The 27,853-nt window shown below is 51.2% G+C and overlaps 11 protein-coding genes across 12 annotated transcripts; 5 read left to right on the forward strand and 6 right to left on the reverse strand.

Annotated features, from left to right (window-relative positions):
* Positions 1-298: 298 nt before the first annotated feature.
* TrAtP1_004785 (uncharacterized protein) lies at positions 299-1,849 on the reverse strand (the record flags this gene model as incomplete). The annotated part of the gene is made up of 1 exon (XM_014084210.2): positions 299-1,849. One exon carries the CDS (start codon positions 1,847-1,849, stop codon positions 299-301), a length of 1,551 nt encoding a protein of 516 aa, XP_013939685.2.
* Positions 1,850-2,704: 855 nt separating this feature from the next.
* TrAtP1_004786 (uncharacterized protein) lies at positions 2,705-6,592 on the reverse strand. Of its 2 annotated transcripts, XM_066112445.1 has the most exons (14): positions 6,460-6,592; positions 6,222-6,287; positions 6,015-6,125; positions 5,823-5,839; positions 5,694-5,735; positions 5,478-5,624; positions 4,904-5,418; positions 4,788-4,804; positions 4,627-4,722; positions 4,481-4,566; positions 4,385-4,427; positions 4,138-4,306; positions 3,708-4,076; positions 2,705-3,650 (listed from the first exon to the last, which is right to left on the reverse strand). In XM_066112445.1, exons 1-12 carry the CDS (start codon positions 6,481-6,483, stop codon positions 4,199-4,201), a joined length of 1,272 nt encoding a protein of 423 aa, XP_065968530.1. In that variant the 5' UTR covers positions 6,484-6,592; the 3' UTR covers positions 2,705-3,650; positions 3,708-4,076; positions 4,138-4,198. The 2 variants fall into 2 exon arrangements, with proteins under 2 accessions (XP_065968530.1, XP_065968531.1); XM_066112446.1 differs by lacking the exons at positions 2,705-3,650; positions 3,708-4,076; positions 4,138-4,306; positions 4,385-4,427 and having other exon boundaries at positions 4,544-4,722.
* A 382-nt stretch (positions 6,593-6,974) lies between these two features.
* Positions 6,975-9,383, reverse strand: TrAtP1_004787 (uncharacterized protein). The gene is made up of 2 exons (XM_014084212.2): positions 9,085-9,383; positions 6,975-9,012 (listed from the first exon to the last, which is right to left on the reverse strand). The coding sequence occupies exons 1-2, from the start codon at positions 9,160-9,162 to the stop codon at positions 7,303-7,305; spliced, it is 1,788 nt and encodes a 595-aa protein (XP_013939687.2). The 5' UTR covers positions 9,163-9,383; the 3' UTR covers positions 6,975-7,302.
* A 193-nt stretch (positions 9,384-9,576) lies between these two features.
* On the forward strand, positions 9,577-11,881 carry TrAtP1_004788 (uncharacterized protein). The gene has a single exon (XM_066112447.1). It carries the CDS (start codon positions 10,416-10,418, stop codon positions 11,598-11,600), a length of 1,185 nt encoding a protein of 394 aa, XP_065968532.1. The 5' UTR covers positions 9,577-10,415; the 3' UTR covers positions 11,601-11,881.
* Positions 11,882-12,543: 662 nt separating this feature from the next.
* TrAtP1_004789 (uncharacterized protein) lies at positions 12,544-13,367 on the forward strand (the record flags this gene model as incomplete). The annotated part of the gene is made up of 2 exons (XM_066112448.1): positions 12,544-12,564; positions 13,227-13,367. The coding sequence occupies 2 exons, from the start codon at positions 12,544-12,546 to the stop codon at positions 13,365-13,367; spliced, it is 162 nt and encodes a 53-aa protein (XP_065968533.1).
* Positions 13,368-17,437: 4,070 nt separating this feature from the next.
* On the forward strand, positions 17,438-20,673 carry TrAtP1_004790 (uncharacterized protein). The gene is made up of 3 exons (XM_014083300.2): positions 17,438-17,922; positions 18,077-18,229; positions 18,379-20,673. Exons 1-3 carry the CDS (start codon positions 17,621-17,623, stop codon positions 18,461-18,463), a joined length of 540 nt encoding a protein of 179 aa, XP_013938775.1. The 5' UTR covers positions 17,438-17,620; the 3' UTR covers positions 18,464-20,673.
* On the reverse strand, positions 19,725-20,264 carry TrAtP1_004791 (uncharacterized protein; the record flags this gene model as incomplete). The annotated part of the gene is made up of 1 exon (XM_066112449.1): positions 19,725-20,264. The coding sequence occupies one exon, from the start codon at positions 20,262-20,264 to the stop codon at positions 19,725-19,727; it is 540 nt and encodes a 179-aa protein (XP_065968534.1).
* Positions 20,674-20,776: 103 nt separating the features above from the next.
* TrAtP1_004792 (uncharacterized protein) lies at positions 20,777-21,589 on the forward strand. Its single transcript, XM_014083303.2, has one exon. It carries the CDS (start codon positions 20,910-20,912, stop codon positions 21,513-21,515), a length of 606 nt encoding a protein of 201 aa, XP_013938778.1. The 5' UTR covers positions 20,777-20,909; the 3' UTR covers positions 21,516-21,589.
* Positions 21,590-22,829, reverse strand: TrAtP1_004793 (uncharacterized protein). The gene is made up of 2 exons (XM_014084215.2): positions 22,750-22,829; positions 21,590-22,685 (listed from the first exon to the last, which is right to left on the reverse strand). Exons 1-2 carry the CDS (start codon positions 22,755-22,757, stop codon positions 21,686-21,688), a joined length of 1,008 nt encoding a protein of 335 aa, XP_013939690.1. The 5' UTR covers positions 22,758-22,829; the 3' UTR covers positions 21,590-21,685.
* Positions 22,830-22,986: 157 nt separating this feature from the next.
* TrAtP1_004794 (uncharacterized protein) lies at positions 22,987-25,879 on the forward strand. The gene is made up of 3 exons (XM_014084216.2): positions 22,987-23,428; positions 23,488-25,354; positions 25,417-25,879. Exons 1-3 carry the CDS (start codon positions 23,142-23,144, stop codon positions 25,750-25,752), a joined length of 2,490 nt encoding a protein of 829 aa, XP_013939691.2. The 5' UTR covers positions 22,987-23,141; the 3' UTR covers positions 25,753-25,879.
* Positions 25,880-26,285: 406 nt separating this feature from the next.
* On the reverse strand, positions 26,286-27,759 carry TrAtP1_004795 (uncharacterized protein; the record flags this gene model as incomplete). Its single annotated transcript, XM_066112450.1, has 2 exons — positions 26,286-26,381; positions 27,595-27,759. The coding sequence occupies 2 exons, from the start codon at positions 27,757-27,759 to the stop codon at positions 26,286-26,288; spliced, it is 261 nt and encodes an 86-aa protein (XP_065968535.1).
* Between the last annotated feature and the right edge of the window lie 94 nt (positions 27,760-27,853).

A 27,853-nucleotide genomic window follows, 5' to 3' on the forward strand; every position in this document is an offset into this window, starting at 1 on the left:
CATAAGAACAAAAAAAAAAAATAACCCATATATCCCATTTGCCTGTATCGATTTTTCTCCTTCCTTCTTTGCTATAACAAAAGAAATAAAAAAGATCAAAGCAAATTATCTGGCAATGCATATATAAAAAGACAGTATACTACTGTCCATCATCATTCTTCTTCCTCTTTCTTACATGTGAATATGCTCATTGCACAAGAAATGAAAAAGAAAATGAATGTCTTCCTCTTTTCATCTTGCGTTGTCAAACTTCTTCCCCTTCTATCTCGTTACTTCATCTCTCTGCTTGTTCTTTTTTTCAATCAGTCTCTTCTTCAATCACTTTTAGAGGCCATGCCAGCGAATCGCGCCAGTGGGAGCCCAGATATCCGGCAATGGCTCGGATGAGGTTTGCCCCTGCGTTGCCAAATGTCCAGAAACGGCGGCAGCGATGTATCAAGACACCCAGGTACGCCAAAATCACCAATGCTTCGGGTAGAAGCTGTCGGAGGAGATCTACGTATTCCGCCTCCACCGTGACGATGAAAGCAGAAGGGGCATGAGGCACGTCTTGCTCAGGCAGAGCTCGGTGCATGTCAAATGCCCATTGCAGAGAATCAATGGCGATTCGGCAAGCGTCGGCGCTGGCTTGGTCGAGACGGGGTGAAGCGTCTCTATATAGGGACGCTGCGGAGGATGGCGTCGATGCTATCATCTGGCGGAGAAAGACACACTCTGTGCCAGACTTGAGAGTTATTGCTGCTAGGTTGGCGTCATGGGTGATTCGTAGTAGAGGATAGAGCTCAGATTGCATAAGATAATCCCATGTTGGGCGAATTTGGGCAAGGATGCCCCGATGCAGGTGGATACACTCAACCATGCGCTCGATAAAGCCGTGGAAGCTAACGACACCTCCACCACTGCCATTGCTGCCGCCATTTCCTCCACCATGGACCCCCATAACATCGTGGTGGTAGGGAGGAGGCTGTGGCTGATGCTGCAACAACGTCTCAGCCAGGACTTGAGTGCTCAGCAGACTGGCAAACAGGAACCGCGGGACACAGGTGGCCGTATCATCCGCGGGAACAAGAGAAGCGATGCGGGTAAAGGACGACAGAGCGCGTGTCTGCAGCTCGGTGGCCTGATGACGAAAAGATACAGCATTTCCAAGCAGCGGACTCTCGCCGGGCTTGGTGGTCAAGGACACGTGCAGCGCCGACAAGGCCAGCAGCTGGTCCATCAGATAGGGCGCATCAATCAGATGCTTGACAGCAACGTCCAGGACAATCTTGATCTGGCCGCGGGCCAAGATGCAGTCGCCCATTGCATCAGAGACATGGTGGAAGAGCATCATGTGCTCGGCCGTGAAGAGAGACGCCGGAGGAACAGGCGGGTTGTATGCCGTGTTGGTGAAGGACTCGGTAAAGGACGGCAGGGTCTGGGGCCCCGTGGAGGGCGCCGGCGCGAACCTGCCGCGGCCGGCGCTGAGGACAGACTCTGGAGAAGTTGGCGATGGCTCATGGCCATAGACGGGCCACGGTCCCGGGTGATCCGGCTCGCAGGAGGACGGCGAGTGCTGCGACTTGCGGCTGAGATGCGAATCGGCCGGGCTGTGCGGCAGCGGCGGCTGCGGTAGGGGCGACAGCTGGTTCTGGCGAGAGGGCGGAAAGGAGCATGCGCGCTCAGCAATGGTGCAGTTGGTGCAGGCTGGGCGGCGCTCGTCGCATCGAATGTGTCGTCGCTTGCACTCGCTGCAGCCGTTCCTGGATTTGCGGTGCGAGCGTCGGGTCTTGACGACGCCGTTTGAACCGGAGCTCCCGTTGAGCTGGTGGTGCATTGTCATGGTCATGAGGGCGGCGGGGGGGCTCATCTGTGGGAAAGCCTGCTGGGCAAAAAACAAGAGAGAGGATGGTGAAGGAGGAAAGAGGAGAGAGGAGCAAGTAATTCGGACCCAGAGGCCCGGATGCTCTGGGTGTGTTTGTGTCTGAGTGGTGTTGTGGTTGTCTCTGCTCAGCCCGAGCTGAAGTAAGGCAAGGTTGGCGCACTAACACAGCACCCTCCGTGGAATGGCAGGCCTAGGGGACCGTCAGGACCATCAACCGCAGGTGACAGGCGCCCCGGCTGCAGGTACCGCCTGGGTATTCGCTGTACTGGCAGCCCCATCGGAGGTACCGGCGCTGTACAAGCGCTCGCTGTAAGTGGCCGTGGCTGCCGTAGCTGCCGCACAGGCAATTGCTCCGCCACAGGCCCTCTCGGGAGCGGAGCCGAAAGGGGCCGAACCTGATGCTGCTCTCGCGCCTTGTAAAATTCCGGGCCCCCGACTCTTGTGCCGCTGACTGAGAAAAGGAGCCGCATCGACTGCTGGAGAGCAGGTATCTGGCTGGATCAATGATCAATGCGATCAACGATTAGGTTTAATCTTCGTCGAATCGTCGAAGAGCGATGATTCCCGTCCATCTGGCGCAGACGAGGTGGACCCAGCCCAGTCCAGCCCAGTCTTCCGGCAATTGTCAAAAGGTAATGGATATCCCATACCATACCGTAGGTAGCTGCTGCATGGGGCAAATGCTAAACACGTATAACAAACCCCCGAGTCAGCCGCGCGCCGCGGAACCTTGATTGGCCAAAAGCATCCGATACCAAGAACAGGCTGAGCTGCATTGACAAGTCAGTACCACTGTAAATGTTATTTAGGTAGCATCAGTATGTACGGAATTAGGGATACCCTGTAACAGTGATGTGTCGCAAGGCAAAAGAGATTGCACGCATCTACCTGCAAGAGATGCCCATCGCAGAATGGCTCGAGTGAATTCAGTTATTGAGGGCTCGAATTATCGCTCCGCGGCCTCGGTATCCGGCAGTTGGGATCATAAATTCCACAATTCCGGACAGCCTGGAGAAAAAAAAAACTGGGAGCCTGCATCTTGGCTTTGGCCTGAAGATGGAGCCACGTCATCGAGCGGAGCGGCGGGTGTGCGTCGCAGTTTGAATTCGCGCTTTGGACAATCCAGACTCCGTAAAACTCCGCATCGGTGACGGGTTCAGAGTCGATGGGAGTGGAAAGGGGACCAAGTCAAGCAGACGGATCTGGCGAGACGTCCAATGCTGGGGAACTGGCAGTCTTTATACGATCATGCTCCGCCACATTGCAATCGAAGAGGGGTTGACGGTACGAAGCATTTAGCATTTAGGCGTTGGGTTACCAGAGATCGGGCGTGGGTCGTCGATTCTTAGTGGAAGATACAGATCATATGGCAGCATGACTATTTCGCACTAGCAGCAAACATGGCGAGCTAGCTCTGGCAAAATACGCGTATTGTATAATTCCGTTCGATGCCGCAATTGGAATCTCGAATCTCGAATCTCGAATTTCCATGTCAATGTCTTTCATCCGGTCGCAACGGCCTCGCATGTGTGCAACAGATTTCCCTTTATTAACTGCACATCTCGCTGGCATATCTATATTCTAAATGATTTGTTTGGCATATTAAATTACGAAACTTATGATTCTATACCAAAATTTTATTTTCCACCCCTGATGCTTACAACTTTGTGCAAGTCTTTCAACATATGGGAACCATTTGAATCTATATTTCATCCGCAGAAAATCCGCCTCGCTTCCTTCTCATGAAAATGGCCCGTCTCAAGACCTGCTTGCAAAGTTATAAATACTGCGAAATCATTAGTCCCTAATTACACATTCAATTGACTTGTTAGCATCAACATACCTGACATCTTCTCGGTACTCCGGTCCCTTGGGGACAGCCTCATCCATCGACCCGCGTGGGAGTTTGACGTTCACAGGACCGCTGCTCGCAACCAAGACAGCGTCGGAATCCCCCCCCCTACCTCTGTAATAGCCGCGCTCTTCCTCTTTTTGTTCCCGTCAACTCCATTCGCATGCGGGAAATAGTCGTCAGGCACCGGAGTCTTGTATTGGCCGCAAAAGACGCCAACTTCAAAGTCATTCACTTCGCTCTTGTCGTCTTTCGCTTCTAAACAAGCATCTTTCAGATCCTCGAGAGTTTGAAACACCAAAGTGTCACACTGGATGAGGTCGGTCATTTCTTTCAGCGTCCTGCCGTGGGCGAGGAGTTCTTGAAAATCAAGTATGTCAGTATGAAATACTACGTTTCTGAAGGATTATGTTGAACTTACGGATTGGGTCAGCAAGATCAATGCCGTACTAGATGGAGGGGAAAAAATATTAGCAGATGGTCTACGGAAAAGCCCAAGCCAAGCCACTTACGACGTGAGGATGAGTAATCTCTGGACAGCAAGACACGATGATGATCTTCTTCGCCTGGCATTCTCTGGCCATTTGAACCTGAGAAGGGAATATTAGTTAGCTTTTTGCTCGCTAATACATCATGTACCTGGCACAAGTCGAGATGGAGCTACATACAATCTCGCGAGAGGTAGTTCCGCGTACGATACTATCATCGACCCTATATTTCTTGTCAGAAAATATACGTCACAGGAAGTAGAATGTGCTCCGTACATGCAAACGATTTTATCTTTAAACTCGGACGCAATAGGCGAGAGTTTGCGACGAACACTCTTTTGCCGTGCTTTCTGGCCGGGGACCTGTTGAAAGAAAGGGGTCAGTCATGTATTGCTTGCAGGCGTATAAAGGCGGCAACGAACAATAAATGTACGGTATACGTATCGATTCTTGATCCAAGCGTTGGAAAATGGCTTGTCTAGCTCCATAGCAAGTGTAGCAGCAGCTGTGTTACTCGTCTAGAGGACAAAAGGTTAGTCAACAACGACGCATCGTCAACTCTGTGACAGCGAAAAGTATTTACCTCTGGAATTGGGATGACTGTACAGAAAACCAAGTCAGTAGGCATTCGTGAAAAAAGGGAAGAGAGAGCTGTCCAATCTGCCTTCGCATAGGCAGAGGACCATTTCCATCACTTACCAACATCAATGTTGCGAATCTCTTCATCCCCCAAAACTTGTCTCATCCTCTTTGCTAGCTTGTAACCCATGTTCTGTCGGGTATGGTGGACAGACATTCCGTCAATAGTGCTGTCCGGCCTTGAAAAGTAGATGAATTCGAAAAGATCGGGCGTGTATGATTTCCTCTCTACGACTTGATGGAACTGAGGGTCTCCTCCTTTCGGAATGAAAACGGCTTGTCCCGGCAAGATGTCGACAATGTTCTTGAATCCAAGTTGGGTCAGGGCAATAGATTCCGAAGCCATAAAGTAATCCATAGCACCTTCGAGCGTTTCGGAGGGTCGAGATCCCAGACAGAGCGGCCTGATACCGTTTTCATCGCGGAAGCCCAAGATTCCAAAGCCGGCAATCATGGCAGTACAGGCAAAGGCACCATGGCATCTCGTATAGACTTCTCGCAGCGCGGTGAAGACATCCTCAACGTTCGCTCGGACCTTGCCAATTTCGCTGAGGCCATGGGCAAAGATGTTGAGCCTGGGTAACAGAGTAAGTCAACTGATGAAATCAAGGTGCAACGGAGGAGGTCGACCAACAAGAGTTCTGAGTCTGAGTCGGTGTTTACATGTCTTCGAGCCTCACAGTCCAAAAATCTAACGAGCTCTGGTGTGTTTACCAGATTTCCATTGACACTCATAGACAGGCCGTACGGGGCATTGACGAAGAATGGTTGCGCTTCGGATCTGCAGGCATTTAGTTAGCGTTGGCGTTTTGTTGGGAGCTAGAGCGCAGAGATTAGGAGACGAGCGTACGCGGACGCGGTGCCCGCAGTCGGGTACCGGAGATGGGAAATACTAATTCAGAAGAGTTAGTACAACGGAATTATTTGCAGGCTTCAAAGGCATATCGAAGCCAGTTTCGGTGCAAGGGGTATAGCTTACCCCATGAAGCCGGGGAGCTTGAAGCTCATGAATTAGCATTCGCCTTTCCCACGCGATATCAATGGCACAAAAAAAGCAGAGCCAGAACCAGCAGAGCCAGAACCAGAACCAGAACCTTATGCCTTTGTTTCAAACAAACGACACAATTGCCAGAGACGGCTGTGTGAAAAGATATAGAGCCCGGGCACTTACATCGACTGTACGTTTTCCCTCGTCAAACACCTTTGCTGCCATTCCATTTCCCTTGCACTGATAGACTCTTCCGCCCTGGCACACGGCAATGCCGGCGGCATCCTGTCCACGCTGTTGCTGGCGTTAGCATTCCCTTCAGTTGTGTTGCGACGAAGTAGCTCGATCGAGGAAGAAGAGGTCGGGACGGCGGTTGAGCGAGTAACTAACATGTTGCAGGAAATATAAGGATTCGTGCAGGTCAACCGCAGCCGTGGTGGCTTTGGAATCACCCAACTGTTAAGTTCAAATTGTTAGTATGGTTACATCTCGTTATTCTTCTCGTCGTGTCTTGAGCATGGCTTTTCTGTTCTTTTCCACATTGTCGCTTTGCGGTGTATGCAGCTCTCTAAGTCGTAGAGTTTCATCGGTGCTCCGGAGTCGGGGCTCAAGAAAAAAAAAAACTTACCAATATGGCCGAGACACCGCACATGGTGCTACAATGGACACTGCGTCTTGGCTAGGAAGTAAAATCGGATTCCCTCTCGTTTGGAAGAACCTCCGCAGTGAAGCGTGGATGGTTGATCAAACTTCAAAAAGGGAAAAAAAAAAATTCAATGCAGCGCATGCGCATTGGAGAAAAAAAGCCGACCAAAGGAAAGTTCGCGCCCACCCCACGTTCCGCCTTAGCAGGAGTACCTGCGCTATTACATCAGGCCCCTACTGTTACAGGCACTCTGCAAGTGCTAGCATAGGTACCGCCTAGTAGGCTCCCCACACCAATTTGCAGTCAGCATGGCGCTCCAAATCGCCATATCGGCCACTGTCACTGGCAGCCTTTCTGTTTCCTCGGGGGTTCGCTATAAGCTGCATTACTCAGCGTGAAAGTTGACTCTGCTTTAGTCGCCACAACGCCTTGGGAGGCGATATTCGTTTTTATATGGCCTTGGGAAGCGGATTGGAAGGCTGCTACGTAGATATACTTACAGTATGAGAAATATAGGAGAGCGGCAGTATGTGCTGCCAATGGATCCGTAGCTCCATATTCATACTTGACTGGCGTTAGACTTGTTTGGATTACACGAAGATATATCACCAAAGTTGCTTATAAACAGCCATTCTCAGGAAATCTACCATACGTTCCGCTCAGTAGGATATCATGAGGAAGTCGGAAGATGTAAAACAGAAAGAGAGAGTGAAAGAGAAGAGAAGAGAAGAGAGAAGAGAGACATCTGAGTCCAGATTGACGTGCCAAATCCCGCCTAGGATGCATACATTAATTAATAGATGAATGATATCGCTACTATATACTCTAATCAAACCCTTCAAACTCTTCATCTTCCTTTGCTGCTTTCGCCAGATTCTCTTCCCTGACTCTCCGGATCAAGTCGTTCAGCTCAGCCTGCTTGACCTTCTCATCATCCGTCATCGTTGCCAGCTTCTTAGCCTCCGTCTTCTTGTGCCGTTTCTCGCGTCTCTCGGTCCGGTGCTCTTCCTGCTCTTGCTTTCCGCTCCAGGCCTCGTTGTTCTTCCTCTTCCGCTTGGCATCAGCAGCTCTCTTTGCCGTCTCTCCGCTCGTATCAGCTGCCATGGCCTCTCGTCTGGCCTGCTCCCGTGCCTTGTCCTTGTAGGCAAATTCATCCCAGTCCATTTCAACCCCCAGCATCTTGTCTCCGTTCCAAGTTCTCAGCTCGGGCATCCTGGGCAGGCGAAGAAGCCCCCATGCGTTTCCAAGATCTGCCCAATCCAGATCGCTAACTCTGAAAATGGATGTCGCTTGATGCGCTGCATAACTTCGTACCCAGCTAACAAAAGCTTTCTGGGCTTTATCGTGGATCGCTCTGTCTGATTGAAGTAGTGTCCGGATTTTTGATGTCGCATCTCGGGCTCCATCTTCTGTCACGGAGATTGAAGGTTTTAATAGTGGTGTGATTGGGGTTTGGCGAATCTCTAGGAATCTGGCGTAGTCTTCCTCGTGTCCTGGGTGCAGCATGACCACGGCCAGGCCTTTTCTGCCTGCACGACCAGCTCTTCCACTTCTGTGTATGAATACTTTGGGGTCGGATGGGGCATCAATCTGAACAACCAAATCAACCTGCGGGATGTCCAAACCGCGAGCGGCCAAGTCTGTTGTCAATAAAATTGTAGGAGACACCGAAGATAAAAAGCGGCCAAAGTTCTTTTCGCGTACTTTAGCTGGATGCTTGCCATGTAGAGGTACTAGCGAAAAGCCTTCGGGCAATATTTGAGGAAGAGTGTGTTGAAAGTAGTCTACGGCGGCGCAAGTAGACAGAAAGACAATGCTCTTGAGAGGCCGTATAGGTAGGCGTTCCAGCAACTGCGCTAAGGCAGGCAGCTTCTGGCTAGCCGGAGTAACCAGATATGACATTTGAAGACTTGCAGGAATCTTTCTGTCTTCCACAATTCCACCACCATCCTTCATCTTCACCTTGACTTCAATCTTCACCGGGTTGCGCAACCCGACGCGGATAATCTCGCCAACAGCTTCACTGACACTGGCACTGAATAGGCCCGTCCGCCTCTGCTTGGGAAGATGTGAAAGAATCGTTTGGAGGTCCTGCTTGAAGCCGAGATCAAGCAGTCGATCAGCCTCGTCGAGGACAAGTGCTTCGAAGGACTGGTCGATGTGGACATGGGGCGAGGCCAGCAACTCGACGAGACGGCCTGGGGAGGATATGAGAAGATTCGGACTGTGTCGGACGAAGTAGCTGAGATCTTGCGCGGGCGTGGTGGTTCCTCCGACTAGCAATTGGGGAACAATGGCAGGCACTGCGCTGCTAGGCCTCTTGTCTTCGCCTTTGAGGTGTGGTAGAATCTCGGCAGATGGCGCATGGAACTCGAGGAGGGAGAGGAGGACCGTATGGATCTGGGCGGCGAGCTCTCTGGTAGGTGAGATGACGATTGCGCTGACATGGTGCTTCTTTGTGGGCTCTGCGAGGCGCAATAATCGTTGTACAATGGGAATCAAGAAGGCTAATGTCTTTCCACTACCAGTAACAGCCTACGATGCAGCCAATTGAGTTAGTATAAAAAGTTTGTGTAGAGAGGGAATGGAAAATGCCGGTAAACCCACCTCAACTACCACATCTTTGTTCCCCAGAAACTGAGGCAGAGTCGCAGCCTGCACTGGTGTCATCTGCTTAAATCCCATGCTAGATACGGCATCAAGGATCCATTCTGCCAACGGGGGGGGTTAAGCCACCCCAAGCCCTGGGGTCTCTCTTCACAGCAACTTTTCCAGGAGCCATGATATCTAGATTTGCCGAAAATGCTTGCCAGCGCTACATGACTACGGCTATCGTCGTGACAATCGAGGTTATCTCAGAAATTATTTTGAAATCTTATCTTATCGCCACGTGAAGCAAGCTTGAAAATCTCGGCGCTAAACCGAGAGCAATAAACCTTGATCTGCCAATCTGCCTAACCGTTAGTGGCAAGCCGTGCATCTGGCCATGCAGGGAAATTTTTGTAGCAAGCGAAAGATGAGACAGCGGGACTCTTGCGGCTCCGAAGACCGCCTTGCCGGCCAAAAGAAGAAAAAAGACAAAGCACGACAGAAGACCAAAATCGGCACGTGAAAGTCCAACAAAATCGCAAATCGCGGCCCCAACAAAGAGGACCCCCGGATGACGTCCGGAACGTGGCGCAAATTCTCTCTTTCTAGCACCAAAATGATCAGATTGGCGGGTCACATGCTGCCCGTTTGAACAAGTTTGCCTAGCAGAAGCGGCGGCGCCACGTCCGAAGAAGAAAAAAGCACACGACACAGCCGAAGTGACCTTGTGTGGCAGTACTCTTTTTGGTGAGGCTGCATGCATGACGGGAGAGGGCAGAAAAAAACTTCGCCTTTGATAGGACCGCTATAGCTTTTCATGTACGAATGTAAAAACACACGGCCTAACGCTTCGCCGACGACGACACGAAACACAGGTTTATCCCGCCTGATGCTCTATCTCTTTATGCTGAACGACAAATCAGGATAATTGGCCTCCAAGCCTTACTTATCTCTTTTCCCCCTCCTTCTTCCTTTCTATTCTTATCGAAGCGCACTATGTGGCAGAGGACCTGGCCTCTACCGCATCGCTGCTAAACCCATCATTCATCCTGGAGACCCCAACTCGCCCCGTCAATCTGTCCCCTGTCAGCCCCTCGTCATCGCACAGCAGCGGCCGCAGTCTGTTTGAGCTCTTCAGCCCGTGCAGCACCAGCGACGACGGAAGCCGCAGCAGAAGCAGAAGCAGCAACGGCCACAGCCACAGCAGCATCGCCGCACCACGCCTCTCGCGCAGGGACAGAGACGACGCACAACACCATTGGTCCCTGTGGCCCTCGGCCTTTGAATCGCTGCGCCGCCTCGTCGTCGGTGCTGTCTACTGCCCTGCGCTGCCTCCCGCGACCTTTACCATGTCGCTCCGCCGCCAGTCGGGCGCCCGCCGCGTCCCGGACACGCCTCGCATCATCTCGCCGAGCCCGACACCGTCAGAACGAGACGTGCAGGATTACGTGGGCCCAATGACCCGGAGTCGAAGAAAGGCCCCGACGCAGCAGGCGGTGGAGGAGCTGAGCGACGAGGAGGACCTCGATAGTGCTTCCGGCATCCGGAGATCCCGTACAAGAAGCCGCTCGCCCATCGACTCGCGCGGCGTCCCTCGCATGACACCCAAGACGTCCAAGACTTCGACATCGCAAAAGCTTGAGCTGGACGGCATCATGGCGACCACTACCGCCACCAGACTGGCCACCACGAACGGCCACTTGGCGCCTCCTCTGCCTGCGACGCCGACGGGATGGAGCTGGCGCGACTTCAGCCGGAGCCCCAGTCCTCTGGGCCTCATCCCCATCCATCGACACTGGCGGACGTTTGTGCACAAGCATGAGGTCCCGCGCAAGGTCCTCCATGTCTCCATCGGCTTCTTCGTCGTCTGGCTCTACAGCTCTGGCACTCAGACCAGCGCCGTGCCGCCATATCTGATGAGCGCGTTGATCCCAATCACAACGGTCGACTGGCTGCGGCACCGATACGCCTCCTTCAACCGGGTCTACGTCAAGGTGCTCGGCGCCCTTATGCGGGAAAGCGAGTACGCGGGCTGGAACGGCGTCATCTTCTACCTCCTCGGCGCATGGATCACTCTCTACTTCTTCCCCAAGGACGTTGGCGTCATAGCCGTCCTGCTACTCAGCTGGTGCGATACGGCCGCCAGCACATTCGGCCGACTCTGGGGAAAATATACCCCGAGGCTGCGCCGCGGCAAGTCCCTCGCCGGATCGCTGGCCGCCTTCATTGTTGGCGTGGCCACTTCCTACCTCTGGTACGGATGGCTCGTCCCCACCATCGGACCCATGCCCGGTGACGAGAATTTCATGTTCAAGGGCACTCTCTCTCTGCCACAGGCATTCACTGAGGCAGTCGGCCTGCCAGAGAGCTTGGCCTCTGTCTCTGGCCCTGTGGCTCTGGGCATCATGAGCGTCTGGTCTGGCTTTGTCGCCTCGGCCAGTGAGGTGGCTGACCTGTTCGGATGGGACGATAACCTGACGATCCCAGTGCTTAGCGGACTCGGCATCTGGGGATTCCTTAAACTGTTTGGCTAGGTACATTCTGTGTGTATAGAAGGCGGCTTATTTACTTTGTTTTGTTATTGTTCATTTGTTTTATAATACTACATATTTGTAGGATTACATCTTTCGTCCCCCTTTATATAACGCAACATTCTCCACTTGTAAGGTTTTATTGTTCTATATTACGACGGTCTGGGATTCTGGTACTCGGTTTCCAATTGTTCACTAGCCGGCTGCGCTGAGCAGGTAGATTGGTTTTACAGCTAGGCACTTCAGATAGAGTAGATAGACACCTAATCCAACATATCAAGAGCACCAAGATGGGCAGTAATTTGAGTAAATGCATATTAGCGGGTAGTAATATTCCATATCTTTTTTTTAAATAAAACCTACCTTGTCAAAACTCCGGCCGTGTAGAGAAGCAGGCGTAGATGCTCAACGAGCTCAATACGCACATACAATTGCGGCCCTTTATTGCTTGGGCTGCATAGGCATGCAACTAGCCGGCTTGCAGCAGAAATAAAGGGAAAAAATAGCCCGGCTCACATACGCACCATACGAGAAACCTAGTAGTCGTCGTGCAGCAGTAGTACTATTGCCTCATGCTGCGGTGATGTCGTGCAGATATCAAGTCACCGCAGCTGCACTGATGCCCATTGATGAAGTAGGTAGCACATGCATGAGTGAAGGTCCGAGAAAGCTAGCACATGGAATTGCCCGTGTTACGAAATAATGTTGGGTCAAGTGTTATTCTTAGGCTTCTTTTCTTAAATGTTAGTTCCATTTTTTCTCTCCCATGTTTCTGTGTAGAGCATCAAAATGCCCGGGCTAGTAAACTGTTGCTTTCTATACCAGTTTACGTCTCAAAGCTTCCAAACACGTCCCTAGTACTTCCACCTGCTGTTTTTCCCCCTTCCCACTCCATTAATTACTCCTTGATAAGAAACCCGTAATCTTCTCATTAGAGAAATAAATAATGATAATCACCCGTTTTCCCGTAAGCCCTCCGCGTCCCGTCCCATCCCTCTTCTCGCGGGAAAAAAGCGAGTCTGACAGACATGGCTGAGGTGGGGGGGACGCTGCCAGCTCAGCGTACACAAAAACAGCAGCCTTGAACGAGAGAAAAAAAAAATTGTAGTGGTGGTCTGGTTTTTTGTGCTCCCTCACGATTTTCCTTCCTTGTCAGGTTAACACGCAATGCATAAAAAAAAAATTGAAAAAAAAAAAATCTCTTTATTTTATAATTCCTAGTTTTGGTCGAGTATGGCATGTTGGCTTGGAAATCCTTTGATGCGTTGTCCTGTTGGCTGTTTAGAGGGGGGTGCGTGTTAGCCATTGACTGGAGTTCAATTGCAATGCAGACAAAGCATTGGGCGATCTATTCTTTTTCGCGGTTCTTTTTCTTCTACCCTGCTTGCTCAACATTGTCAGTTATGCTTTTTTTCCCTGAATACTTGAATGCTTCATATTATTCCTCTCTCTCTCTCTCTCTCTTGACTCTCTCATCTTTGGCCTCTTTTTTTTTTTGGCTTTTGTTCAGCCTTCCGTAGTCCTTTTCCAGTTCACCTTGCCTGTTACCACCGTATCATTCTTGCAACGTCGGCCCCTGGTCGATGCCACGATCCCCGCTTGCCATTGACAACACATACTTCTTCCCAGGCTTTCGGGAGAGGCTCCTGGAGCGTTGAGGAGGGGGCGTGTGGGAGGGGAGGGTACAACTACTACAGACTGCAACTCCATTTCTTCCCCTTTCGGCTGGTTCTTGGGGATTTTCCACGACGTCCTAGAGTGGCGCCTTAGGAGACCCTTGTCGTGTTAAGCGACTTGATCTTCTCCATGGATTTGCACGGCCGTGGCCTATGAGGATGTACTAGTATTCTAGGCCTAGTAGGTACGTATCTCGAGACATCACTCGTTGCCTTGTACGCTCCCAAACGCCTTGCAATGGCATCAATTTGTCTTTTTTACATTTCCCTTGGAAGAAGAGCCCAGCTTGCCTTGGTTTCATCCCTAGATGGACGCTATGAGCAAATAAGAATCATCTAGCGGCCATCTTCTTCCAGGTCGTCGGCCGACGTGCTGTGGTATAAGCCCGCAGCTTCATGCATAGAAAAACTCAATCGCCATCTCCATGGCCAACCTTTGTCAGGCCATGATCCATCTCAACAAGCCACATTCATGCACAACAGAGCCATTGGCTTAGTTTAGCGTGGCTTCTTGGAGCCAGATTCATTACCCATTTACTTGAAACTTGATACTTGCGAGGCAAGTAAAACACTATAAGGCGCAAAGCTGCCTTCATTGAGCCGTGCCTCGAGGATGGTGTAACTGACTGACAAGAGTCTTTTTTTGTATACGAGTGCACGTAGCAACTGGCCGTCAAGTATCAGCGTTATACATGTCAAATCATCTGCAGAAAGCGGCGTAATGCGTGCCTGTGATGAGTACCAAGTCAATTGGTGTCACACAGCACTGCTTTGTCTCACCCAGACACCATGTTCCAGATTTACTTTGTGTCAGGCATTCTCGTGGCCATGTGTAAAAGCGTTGACACGGGTAATGGCCTATCAAGCTATCAAGCCATCGGACGTCCGACAGCTGAGCCCCGGCGTCAGATTTTCATATCTGCACCTCCAATGGCCCTAGTACTACCGTCTATCAGTACATACTAATGCCTCTTAGATGCCATCATAGGAGAGCAGGTAGGTCTCCTGAGTACCTACGAGTAGTACATCCGTCCATGTGCAACATCCATGGGTACCTACTGCTGCAGCCTGGCAGAGCGTGATGTCTGCCCCAAGCGGCGCTGCAGGGGGACAGCCGGGGCGCGTCGGGCGTGCATGCTGCGTTCACCCGGCGGTGGATGAATGATGATATCTCGGGAATCTTGGGCTGGGGGCCTCTGCTTCTATTGGGCTCCTTGGGAGCGGCCCCCATCCGCGGCGTCCACGCCTATGCCCGTACAAGAATGTATGTAAAAAGGAGGCTTGCTTGCTTGATGCGCTGGAGCTGCAGCTCGACTGGCAAACCACCCCCCCTGCACACACACCGAAAAGCAACCTGGAGCAGACGAACTCATGTGAATCCACTCATCTCCACAGGACAGGCAAGCAGGTAGGTGTACGCCCCAGGCGTCGGCCGGGGGAGAAGCAAGGACCATCTATGCCATGGCAAAGATGTCCGCTCCTCGTCTATTGGACGTGGCAACTTTTTGACAGAAGAACTGACGTGGTCGACGATTCTCGACTGGTTCCGGGCGACGCTGCAATGCTGGTCTGGCCCATGACAAGAGCTCCGGTTATGCCATAGCGGGGGGAGGGGCAAGGCCGTCACGACCATCGTTTTCACCGATTTCCAACAAGACGCGTTTTGATGACCCATTTTCAGCCAATGGCCGTCAGCGCGGCGATGCCAAAAGGGCCTGAGCGAATTAGGTTCGGCTGGGCTGAATTGTCGACGGTCCTGGTCCTTATAATGTCCAGTGAGAGGGCGGCGGGGTCCGGAGCCTGAGTGCAACCCAAGATGGATGTTGGCCAAAAAGAAGCGGCGCTGAAAGACTTGGACAGTCTGCCACTAGCATTTTTGCGTTCAGGTGGCCCCCCTAGGATCGGTCAAGAAAAAAAGTTGTGTAAGTTGTGCTCATCAGGTGCTGTGGAAGATAATGATTGCACTTGGCGGTGAGCAGCCATGGTGCTATAACTCTAATTGATAATTGAATACTTAATTAGTATTCACTAGGTCGACATATAAAAGTAAAGCGTACAGGTAATTTATTTAATTAATCGGCGATTCTCTCTCTTCCCCAGTACCCCATGCCTGCACGCCTGTACATGGCAGCCAGCACCACCTGAGGCAAGGGATGCGCGGCGTATCAACGCCTGTAAGCTGCATATCGTATTTGCCAATGCCGGCAGAAGCACAAGGTAGCGTTCAAGGGATGCAGGTTGCTGCTGCTTCTGGGGAAAGACCCAATGGGGATCTGTTCCGGCTAAGAATTATTCATTTCATGTATCGAGAGAGTCATGTTGTATAGTAGTAGTATCTAGCCAATAGCAGATCAAATGCAATCACTGCCCATCATCCGTGAATATCAAAGCCAGACTGGAATTACAGTAAAACGTACAGTAGGTACATCTCTAGTGGTAGCACTGGGGCAAGCGCCTTTTGTCTTACTGCAGCCACTCCCACCCGCATCAATCCTGTCCCTTTCGGAACATGCTCTGGCGGATATCTTGACAACGCATCACCACCACCTCAGCCAAAAAGAAGCGCGGAGCCGAACGAAGGGGAAAAGCAGCAAGCAGAAAGAAGAGAAGAGAAAAAAATAACTAAAAAGAAATGCTGCACTCCTGCCTGACCCGCTGCCACGCCTTGCCTAGATCGTCCTGCAGTCCGCCGCACTTGGTTCTGCATCGCGCCAGGGCCAAGCAAAAGATGCCTCTGACGCTGGGATCCGGATGGGTCCCTCGTGGCGTCGTGGAAAAAAGCAGCCAACCATCAAACTTTCGGTATGCGCAGGGGCAACGAGAGAAATCCAGCGCTGCTTTTGGCACACCAGACGCCTTTTCTCTTTTCTTTTTTTTTTTTTTTCGCGTCGAACTAGCGTCACCGCGCTTGTTTAACAAGAACGGCCCTTTTGACTCGATTCTCTTACTTCTCTTACTCCCAGCCAACGTTGCAGTGTACACCAGCTAACACGGCCCCAGAGCCAGAGCCGCTTGAATCGACCGCCTTGTCACAGCTATGCAGCTCCGTGATCCACCCTCTTCTCTTCCGTGCTGCCTTTTATTCTTTCCTTCCCATCTCGTACCGTCTAGTCCACGACATGGCGTGTCCTCAGCCTGCAGATATCCTGCCCGCCTCTCCACTGCCTTATCCTGGCCGTGTCTAAAGCACATGTACTGTAGGCCTAGCACGCACGCTGCCTCGCCTAGGCAAAAGACAAGCCCTTTTTTGATGCCCCCATGAGAGAGCCCCGTGTGTCTGTCTCCATCGGTTCCTTGTTGTTGGACCCAGATGCTTAGTGCTGCCACCCTTTTCTACTCTGCCTGGCTAGGGACACTTATCCGGCCATGGCCTTTTTTTCATTTACTGCCGGTAAATCGTCTGCCCTACTTCCATGTATATCCCACGCTCAGATTGACTCCGTCATCACGCTCCGTGCTCCGTCCCACACCCCATCCCCGACCCCTACCTTGGCAACGCCGCTCTTTGGATTTCGATATGCTCGATTATCCCACTTATACACACCGCGTCTAATCTAACAATGGCATTGGCTCCACTGATCGGGGTCTTTGCAGCCTTTGCCTCTTCCCGGCATATGCGGGTATGGACAAACCTCTAGTGTCCTCTTTTTTTTTTTCTCTTTTCGAGCCCGTAGCGGTACTCGGTCTAGTTCCAAGCTATTTCTCAGCATTGCACCACCGCACCATATAGTAATGCCTTTTACCTCATCGAGTTCATGAAATGTCTCTATTCCCACCCTACCCCGTCTCTCTCACCTTTTTTTGCCTCTCAATTCCTTATTCTGGTTGGTTGAATTGAGGAAATGGCAGCCTGGGTTTAATGCGTTACTCGGCCTCTATACAGGATTTCTGGTCCACAGCCACGCCTCCCCCCCTGGCCAGGTACTCCCTCGGCTTACACGCTGCAAGTCTCCATGGTCGTCTTCGTCCGCGATAGCGCCATTGCTTCATGCTCGTCTGCCTACTAGGTATTCACCACAGGCGGGGTCGAGGATAGGCGGCCCCCGGCGAATGAAGACATGTTTTCTTATCCCTTGGACTGGGTCGACGTGACCGGGGAGGGTCTTGGAAAAGTATAAAAGGAGCCATTGTGTTCAGGTTGAGCTTGGAATTTCTTCTTCCTTTCGTATCACTCTTCTCCAGCATTCCTCACTCGTCTTAACAAGCTCATATACTATATTATTCAAAAATAAAGACGGCAGTCTTCAACTTCAACACTATACCAAGCCTTATACTTGCCTCAACACTTGGACACTTGTCTGCTTCATCACCTTTCCCAAACAAGCTTCAACCATCTCAACAACCACAATGTCTGGCCCATTCCAAGCTTCTGCTATGCCCATGGCTGTTCCCTCAAAGGCCACCCAATACCCCACTTACAGCCAATACTCCAGCTCTCCCCCAGAATGCGATGAGACCATGAGCGCCGCCTCTGGTGTTCCCTCTGGCTACTCAGCTACTTCTGCTGGCTACGTCGGTAGCTCTAGTGGCGACTACGAAAGCACCGGCTCCGCTAGCGGCGTCGACTTCCAAGAGTATATGCAGGACCGCTTCTCTAACTCCTTTGACCCGATCCCTCTTGACCGGAGCATGGCCGTTCAAGCACAGACGTAAGTACCCGAACGAAACTCGCATGTGATCCCGCACATTGCCTTCTTGTTCAGTTCAAAGAGGCTTATGTTGTTTTGTTCAACATGGTCTTCTTTGAAACGAATACCTACATTAGGCAGAATCAAGCTAAATTGGTGGTTTCTCGTAAATTAGTTCCGGCAAACTCAACGCCAAGCACCGCGAACTCCTGGAGCTGCAAAAGCAAGCTCAGGCTCGCCTTGCGAGAACTCGTGAACGCTTCTCCGAGGGAATGCGCGACGCGCGAGAAGTCCGCAACGACCTTGAGTGGACCCAGAAGAAAGTTTCGTGAGTTGTTTACCCCCCCCCCCCCCTTTTTTTTCTCTTAATGGAATTCAAAATCTCCCCACGGTGGCGACGGAGCCGCAGAATTAGATCAGAATTAGTAACCTCTTCTTTTGGAAGAAATTGAGCTAACTTTTTTACCCAATAATCAGGGCTCTGAACGCAAAGGCTGCGCGAAAGCACCCCAAGGAGTACACGAAGGCTCGCCAACGCTTTCCTTCTCCCGAGTACAACTAAAGAAGCGTCAAATTGCGGCCCTTTTTTCTCTTTTCTTTCTTTTTATCAATATTCGGGGGGGTTTTTTTTTTTTGCGGCGTTTCAGAAAAGCGACTTCCATCATTCTCAGCTTTAACGGCTATATACACGACCAAAAGTTACACCCTTTTTTCGGCGACATTTTACATTATTTCGGACAATTTCAGCCGTGGAAGCGAGCGTCCGCTCACTAGCATGAACTGACGTTGAAATTGGCGCGAACCGCGCGGCAATCTTGCAGGGTCTAATGCCAGATCTCCCGCTGCTTTACCAGCCCTACGACCGGGCGGTTCTACCCACCTCAAGCCCCATTTTGGCGCTGTGACGGTGTGGGGGTGAGAAATGGGAAACTTACGACTATAATGATTTATGATTGGGTAATCTGTGATAACTGGCAGAGCAAAGGGCCGAAATGTACACTCCTCCTCTCTGAAGGCTGCAGAAAGATCGGGGGACCGAACCGGCGATCTCGTGCCAGCCACGAGGGGCTGCAGGGTCCCCGGGCCATCTTGGACCTCCTTCTCCACCGGGGGCGTGTGATGGCCTGGAGCGAGCAAACGAGCAGAGTCAGAGATGTGAGCGTATATGAGGGCGCCTTTCCTATTGGGGATGAAATATTGCTGCATTGGGTATCGGCGGGAACGAAAGGCAAGGAGGTACTACTCTATTTGGCGTCGTTGGCGTTTCTTTGGACACCCTGGAGTCTATCGCTAGATCATGAGAGCGTTTGTAAGCTTTTGTAGGCAATAAAATGTCCTTTGCGGTCTTGAAAGACGTGATGAAGGCCAGCTCGGCCAGTTTCCCAAGACGTGATGATGTTCCGTATCCCTTGTCCACGCAGTGTCGTAGCCGTCCGTAGGCCAGACCGTCCCAGCGTAGACACTGAAGCCATCATCAGCCCGAAGCAAAAAACCTGTCGTCATCCCATCACGAGTATGAAAGATCCTAGTGGTTGAAGGCTTCTTCTGTCTTAGTTGAAGACATCACGTGATTGTTGATTTGGTCGAGTGATGGGAATGATAGGATGGGAACAATAAACTCCAAGCTAGGCCCGCAAAACCAGGGCGCCCGAGATATGTGCGATATACCAATATGCTGTAAGTAATCCTTGCTGAACGGGTCCTCCTGGGCTGGAGCTGTTTCGAATGCAGTTGATCCAAAGTAAAAATCGATATGGCGTTTGTACTCCGTAATGGGAAAGCTGACTGACTTCATGTTGAAGCACTTGCTTAATGACCCCCCCCTAGGAGAGCCATGTGCCCACGGGCTGCAGGCCTTTTGATCCCTCCAGCCGTCTCCACGGATTCTCATTCGACTTGGGGTCGTAATATCCATCGTACCAGATGTCATGCCGTGAGCCGTCCTGGTGCCCATGGCCGCCCGATGACCCAATAAACCCGGTCCCTGGAACGGGGCGCTCTGGTAACCCATGAGGGCGCACTAACGCCGCCGGGGTCGCTGCAGATTCAGGAACGCCAGCTGCTGTATTTGATGCGATATCGTCGTCATTGTGATCGCCTTCTCCATCCTCACCCTCGTCGTCCAGGTCAATCTCATCCGCATTGGCAGCGGCCTGACTGGACTTGCTGCTGGGCACGCCGAGGGGCGTGGAATTCGACCCCGTGGCGGAGGGCTTGGCCGCGCGCTGGGCGGTCTTGGAGTCTGAGCTGATGACTGCGTCGGCGTGAGGGTTGTATTTGCGCTTCTGGGGCCGGTTTTGGTGGCCGAAAGATGAGAAGCCCATGGCCTGGGCCATGGCGTCGTCGTCCAGGGGCATGTCCATTTTAGCTGGATGTGAAAACTGACGACGCTCTAAAAGACGGAAAATGAAGGAAATCGCGGTTTGGCGGTGTATTCTGCCCGTGGAAGTGGATATTGGATGTGAGACTGTGTCTTTCAAATGAGACTTTGCTTCATGCCGCGGTGAGTGAGAAGCTCATGGTAGGTTCAATCTTTGCTGCAATCCAAGGTCACGCGTCGTGGACACTTTTCAGCCTCCAATAGAGATTTGGTGCTTTGTATAAAGCGGGGCCATACATGTCTGGTCGGCGAGATGGTGAGGTACGGCTACCCTGGAGAAAATCATGGTGCTAAGCCGACGTCTTTCTTTTGTCGCATATAGATACTATTCTAAAGCTATTGAGGAACAGATTTTCTATATTTGGTGCAGCTAACTATCATGCGAATATAAGTTGCCGGCTGTGTTCATGAAGCCGTGCGTTACTCGTCCATGGATTTGCGTGTATCTTATCTAACTACCACTTACATGTATACTACAGTACGAATACTTTCAACCTCCCATGCTTGCTCTTTTATGAAACGCCAATCTGTCATAAATTACATATCCCTTGCTATAATCTCACTAAATGACTGGCCTTCTGCTCAATCCTGATACCAAACACTTACACATCCAACCCCATCAGATGCAATGGAAACATCAAACTCTACAATCCAGCTCACGCTGCCATCCAAATACTCCCCTACCAAGTCCGAGCCCGTTACGCAAACCACGGCGCCCATCGAGTGGTTCATCAGAACATGGAGCGTTACACACTCAACCCTCTCCATGTGGCGCACAGCGCGTAATGTGCGCATCACCTACAAGGCCCTGCCCCCCAAACCAGACGGTCGCACGCGCATCGACGATTTGGTCGAGTACGAGCCCAGCAACCAGGCCGGCGTGGTCAAGTCCGTCGCCGGCATAGACACGCAAAGCCCCGACGGCGGCGGCTGGGACTGGCGCGGCAAGAAGTGGCTCTTCTTCGTGAGCAGCCACTGGGAGGTTCTCGGGTCCGGCGAAGAGACGACGGCGGATGGCGAGACGGAGAGGTGGGCCGTGACGTGGTTTGCGCCGACGCTGTTTACAAAGGAGGGATTGGATATTTACAGTGATCGAAGGGAAGGGCTGAGTGAGGCGACGTATCAGAAGATTGATGAGGCGCTGAGGAAATTGGATGCAAAGGTGTTGGTGGACATGGTCGCGCAGGATATGAAGCCGGTTGAGATAGAGCTTCCCTGGAAGGAGAATTCTTAAATTTGGATACACTGCATGTGTTGGGATGCGATTTATAGATTTGGATAATAGCGAGAGAATTTTGTATCGTGGTATAATCATCATAATTCATTAATTAACATTTGGTATAATTCCTCGACCCCCCTTTATAGTCCGCTAATCTGCCTAGCCAATCTCATCTTTCATCGTGTCTAATGTCGGTGCCGCCTCCGATCAGGTGAGCGCGACCGTGAGTCGCGATGCCTCTTCCGCCGCTCATCCTCTTTATGCCTTCTCCTCTCACGATGATCATCAGAGCGCCCACGCGAATCCGAATCTCGATCTTTTGATCGCGTCCTCCTTGAATCATGCCTCTTGGTATCTGAATACCGTCTACGGTCTCGTCCGTCTCTTTCCGAATGCCTATCTCTATGTGCATCGCGGTGGCTTTCTTTGCGCAGCTGTCTGAGATCCTCATTCCTCTCCTCTTGTATTTTTTTGCGCTCTCTCTTCAACTCTCTAACTTGCTTGGCCCCTTTCTTCATCATGGCTAGCGGATCATTGGAATTGATTCGCTGAATGTCGCGAGTCTTGCGATCCGGATCCTCTCGTCCCCAGACGTTTTTTGCAGAGACATCTGGAGCGACTCCTTCCCCATGGGAGTACCAAGGTTGGCTAATTCCATCTTTGCCAGCGGCGTTGGAGAAACGCATCGTATACTGGTCTTCGTATTCTCGCTCTTTCTTCTTCCTGTCCGCTTCTGCTTCCGGGTTCTTCTCTGCATGCGCCCTCGCTCGCTCGTCGCCAAAAAGGTCGATGTGTCCGGCATGGTCAATTATCGGGGCTGAGCTTACCGGTTTGCGGCTGGATTCCACGATTGCATATGTCGCATCGTTCCTCTCCTTTGCTAGGCGTAGCTCAAACTCGGTATCGTCCTCTTCAGGCCGCTTTCTCCTCTTGCGACCACCACCAGGGAATTTCAATCGCGCATCGCTAGAGGCGTCTTTCGCATTGTCCGATTCGGCTTCGCGTTCGTCTTCTATGGGGGGCGGTACCTCGCCACGTAGAATTGCTAATCGCCTTTGAGCATCGACTTCTTGCATGCGCTGCTCCTCAGCTTGCTCAGCGGCCTTGGCGGCCGCCTCATCTCTTCGGACGCGCGCGATGTTGTCGGCATTGTAGACGTTCCATGACTTTTTCCCTAACAGATGACTGCAGCCATACCCATGTTAGACACCTAGATCATAAATATAGGAAAGAAATGCAGGATACGTACAGTGGCATATTGGACTTTGTAAATGCTGCGTTTCTAGCAACCAAGGAAGCTTGTGATCGCCACTCTTACTTATCCATCTCCCATAGTTGCTTTGATAAGGCCGCGAGAAGCAGGAACGTGGGGCCAAGTGACGGCGATGACACTACCACTAACCTCAATCAGGCACATGGCACCCCGCCACAAGCTCCAGCATGGCTTCTTTGGCGTTACGTTGACCCTGACGCATCGCCCAGTGCCGTTTCAACATCTCTCTCTACTTTCTTTTTCCTCTCATACTCGCGACTACACACACGATTTGGCCTTTTTCTTCTGGTTAGAGATTTGAAATACAACAACAGAGTCGTTTCGTTTCAGCCATTTCCTAATAGACCGCGTCGAAACCATCTGCGACCATGTCTAGAGCCCCTCCAGGCGGTAACCCCGGTCGTTCCATGTTTGGCAACATGGGACTGCCAGGAGGCAATCCTCGAGTTCCTCCAGGCCAAGGCCAGCGACCGCCTTCTTCAGGCTCATATCAACCCTATCCAGGTGCGCCTCAACCAGGATACGGCGGACCTAGCTCGCCGGGCAGGTCGCGAATGGGCGAGAAGGGGCCGTCCGGTGGCGGCCGAGTAGTCCAATTGCAAGTCGAGAAGGTTGCGGACAAGACTCTGCAATCAAGACTCATCTACGGAAACGTGTAAGTGATGCTATGCACTTCATTTCAAGATAGGAATACCACCTGACATTCCGGGCTAGTTGTGCTGTTTCTGCCGAAGACTTCCCTCCCCGACCTGACCGCTCCGACTATTATATCCTCCTCCGCGCTGGCCAGCCTCCTGGCGAGTTCGTCGTTACCGCCACGCCTATTCCTGGATTCCCGCGAGGCTGCATCAGCTTGTCTGACCCCCAGCGTACATGGTGTGGCGTTGCTATGAGAGACGTCTTCACCGGCGAGGTCTATGATCCTTTTGCGTCTGGCGGCAAGGCATACCTGGGCTCTCTAGATATAGAGATTGGGTTCGCTTCTCCGACGAAGAAGACCGAAGCACCTTACGATGAAGACGAATTGAGCAAAATCTTTATCAATACTTTCCAAAACCAGGTCCTTGCCCCTGGACAGAGAATCCTCATGGATGTTCGGAATATCCCACTCATGATCGTCGTCAAGACCGTTGGCTTGGTCGACTTGTCCACGGCAGATGACGCAGGCAGACAGATTCAGCGGGAATCTCATGCCAGAGGTATCCTGACCAACCAGACCCGGGTTCTATTCCACCGCGATGCAAAGGGAGATTTCAACCTCAAGCCATCTGCTACAAAGCCAAACTCAAATGCCATCTTGGCCCCTGATTTCAAATTCGAGGACATGGGAATTGGTGGCTTGGGAGATGAGTTTTCTACCATCTTCCGTCGTGCATTTGCATCTCGTGTTTTCCCGCCTGGCTTGGTTGCCAAAATGGGCATCCCGCACGTCAGGGGAATGCTTCTTTACGGCCCTCCTGGAACAGGAAAGACGTTGATTGCGAGACAGATTGGCCACATGCTCAACGCCAGGCCGCCCAAGGTCATCAATGGCCCTGAAGTCTTGAACAAATTTGTTGGTCAGTCCGAAGAGAATATTCGAAAGCTCTTTGCAGATGCCGAAAAAGAATACAAGGAAAAGGGAGATGAGAGTGGCCTTCACATCATCATCTTTGATGAGTTGGATGCCGTCTGCAAGCAGCGTGGATCTGGAGCTGGCGGTGGCACTGGCGTTGGTGACAGTGTTGTCAACCAGCTTCTATCGAAGCTAGATGGTGTCGACCAATTGAACAACATTCTTTTGATTGGAATGACCAATCGAAAGGACATGATCGACGATGCTCTTCTGCGACCTGGCCGTCTTGAGGTCCATCTCGAAATCTCTCTTCCTGATGAAGAAGGACGACTGGAAATCATCAAGATTCATACCTCAAAAATGAGCACCAACGGTATCTTGGACCCGAATGTCAACTTTGAGGAGCTGGCAGCTCTTACCAAGAACTATTCCGGTGCCGAAATCAACGGTCTTGTCAAGGCAGCAGCATCCTTTGCCTTCTCACGACATACAGAAGTGGGACAGCTTGCGGCAGTGAAGAATGACGTTGCGAACATGAGGGTAAACCGTGATGACTTTATGAATGCCTTGACCGAGGTTCGTCCCGCCTACGGAGTGTCTGAGGCCGAACTTGATGAAGCGGTTAGATTGGGCATCATTCCTTACGGCCCGCACATCGATCCTACCATTCAGGAGATGATGCGCGTTGTGGGCATGATCAAAGAAGACCCCAATAAATTCAGCACCTCTGTGCTCTTCCATGGCCCAAGATCTTCCGGAAAGACGGCTTTGGCGGCGCATATTGCTATGCAATCTGGATTCCCTTTTGTTAAGCTCGTGACGCCGGCTGACCTCGTGGGCTACCGAGATGAATTTGCCAAGAAGGACTACATTCACAAAGCCTTTGCGGATGCCTACAAATCGCCGTCCAGTATCCTCATTCTGGACGATTTTGAGCGGTTGATTGGCTGGAACCCCATTGGACCGCGATTTTCTAATGTCATGCTCGAAGCCCTGACTACACTCATCGTGTCAAAGCCTCCCAAGGTAAGAAAATAAATTGTATCAACTGGTTATTCTAGAATGTCTTGGCTAATATTTATCGACAGGGTCATCGACTCCTTATTTTTGTAACAACATCAAAGGCCTCGGTGCTCAAGATGCTCGAGGTTGACCAGGATTTCGCTAAAAAGGTAGCTGTGCCCGCAGTTTCAAACTTGCGCGAACTGGCTGTTGTCCTCCACGAATCCAGAGTTTTGAACTCGGCAGATGTCAACCAAGCTATCAACCTTATCCAAGAGCGTACAGGATCGGAGTCGGTGGCTGTTGGAGTCAAGACGGTTCTGGACTGTGTCTTTGAAGCCCGAGCCGGAAGTGGCACCAGCAATGTGGTGGAAACACTATCAGATCTTTTGGTTGAGAAGATACAAGAGATGATACTTTAGACGCTTTTACATACAATATTACATGTACAACGGGAGAAGAACATTTATGATGCCGTAATGGCTTGGTCATAGAAGACTATATATTGAATAATAAAGTATAAATAGAAAGAAGATCCGGAACAAACATTCCTAGATCTCCAACTCCCTATGACTATACGCTCATTTCGTTATTTCTAATTCTTATGTCCTGACTTGTAAGCTCTAATCTTTCGGGCTGACCTCTCCTTTTGACAAACACAGGGGGCCACTGCGAAATATGCAGATCAAATCTCCATAACAGTAGCTGCGCAGAATTGTCCTTTACAGCGATTCATCGACTGTGCACTGTCTCTCCCAAAAAATGGTAAAAGCCATATAACAATCATTGCCAGTAGGAAGAGGAAGGTGTTGCAGGGTGCTGAAATGACTTACCTACCCGTAGACATGTTCAAACCCCATCGTCGGCGTGCATAACAAGATCGGGATTTCTCTAGGTATGGAGGAGGGGCCATGCAGCCGCCGGAACGAAGCCACGGAAGGCCAAAGCCGAATTTTTAGAAGAGCTGCACAAGCTCATGGGTAGCTGGGTGGCCTGGATCGTCTGAGGACCCGTGCAATTGGTTTGCCGATATGAAGAGTGGGCACGGAATCTGATTACCGTGAGATGGGGGGGGGGGGGGGGGGGGGGCTCCGCTTAAGCTTTTTGGTGCTTTTGTATTTATCGTATCTGCGGAATTGAGTTGCGGTATTGAAGTTACATGTACCGTGTTTGCCGCAGGGAGCGGGAGTTTAAACCACTTATTCTCTTTCAGCTGTTACACGAGACACTTTCTTGGCACAGGTATTTGAGAGAAGCATACGAGGGATGCGGCGATGGTGGTGAGACATTCTGAACAGTTGGAGCAGGTACAGTAGCACTGCTAATGGGAATATGGAGGCCGGGCAGGGATTCTCTTTGGCTGCTGCGGTGCTTTGCAGCAAATTAGACACCGAGTACCTGGGTCGTGCGAAAAGCAACAGCATGAAGTCGGGGTCACGGGAGGAGGTGGCCAACATGGCATGGCGTTGCCCTATTTTGTTTTCTCTCTTTTCTGACTGATCACAAAGTTTGAGCTCTTCTTCTCCCTACCGGGGAGGGGGGAAAAGGTATTCGTATCAGGTCGAGAGTACAGGTACGAAGAAGTGAGAAGGGATATCGCGTATGGAGTAGCGTAGCATTTTGCTCATCTCATCGGGAAAGAAGTTTCTCAGCCGATGCGCGTATGAATCCTGTTCTGTCTTCTTATCTGTCTTTGTTGCTTTTTTTTTTTTTTTTTGCTTTTTTTTTTTTAGTTCTTACTTGGATTCATGTATGCTCGTACTCTGCCGTGGGCGTGGGGGGCATCCATAGGTACTACTCCATACCTCCGGCATTTATGGGCTTAGCACCTCGGTCACGTAGTTGGTATCATGCCGTTTGAGAGCGTAGCATCTAAATAAATCTGGAGACGAGAAATAATGGACTGGGTCTCATGGTCCAAGGCCTCCCCTCTTCTTCCCTGCTACACACTCTTAGAAGGGGGAAAAAGGAAAGAAAAAAAAAGGGAACATGAAGCGAATTTCCCGCTGTTTCGGATTCAGCATGGCTGCCTTGCTAGAAAGCCCAAATGAACCCGGCATCCAGTTTCTCGGCGCCAGGATGTCACTGCTGTTCGTGTTCTACCGAGTCTAGTAAGACGTTTGTTCGGCAGTGAGGAAGATGGGAAACAAAACGAGAAAAGGCCTCGCGTTTATCTCGCTTGATATCAGAGCTGATGATCGGCTCCCCGGTAACGTCCTTTGGGCCACGGGTCTCAGTTGGGAAGCAACGTTAGAAAAACAGACGAATGCCTGCTGGTCGAGAATGGTCACGGATCTTGCCTGTTGTCCATTGGCTGGGCTGGTTTCCACCGTTGGTGACTTGAGATGAGCTGTGGGGCCAGGAAGACGCCGGGTGGGTTCCCGGAACGGTGGCCGGGGGGCGCCGGATGGGCGTGAAGAAAAAAACATGTAGATGATTCAGGCCACACCTGTTGTTGTTACTCTGTGAATGCTACTGTAGCGTTTAGGTATACTACTACTAGTACCAAAACGGAGTATGGAG

This window comes from Trichoderma atroviride, chromosome 2 (genome assembly GCF_020647795.1).
Source record: "Trichoderma atroviride chromosome 2, complete sequence".
Taxonomy (NCBI): domain Eukaryota; kingdom Fungi; phylum Ascomycota; class Sordariomycetes; order Hypocreales; family Hypocreaceae; genus Trichoderma; species Trichoderma atroviride.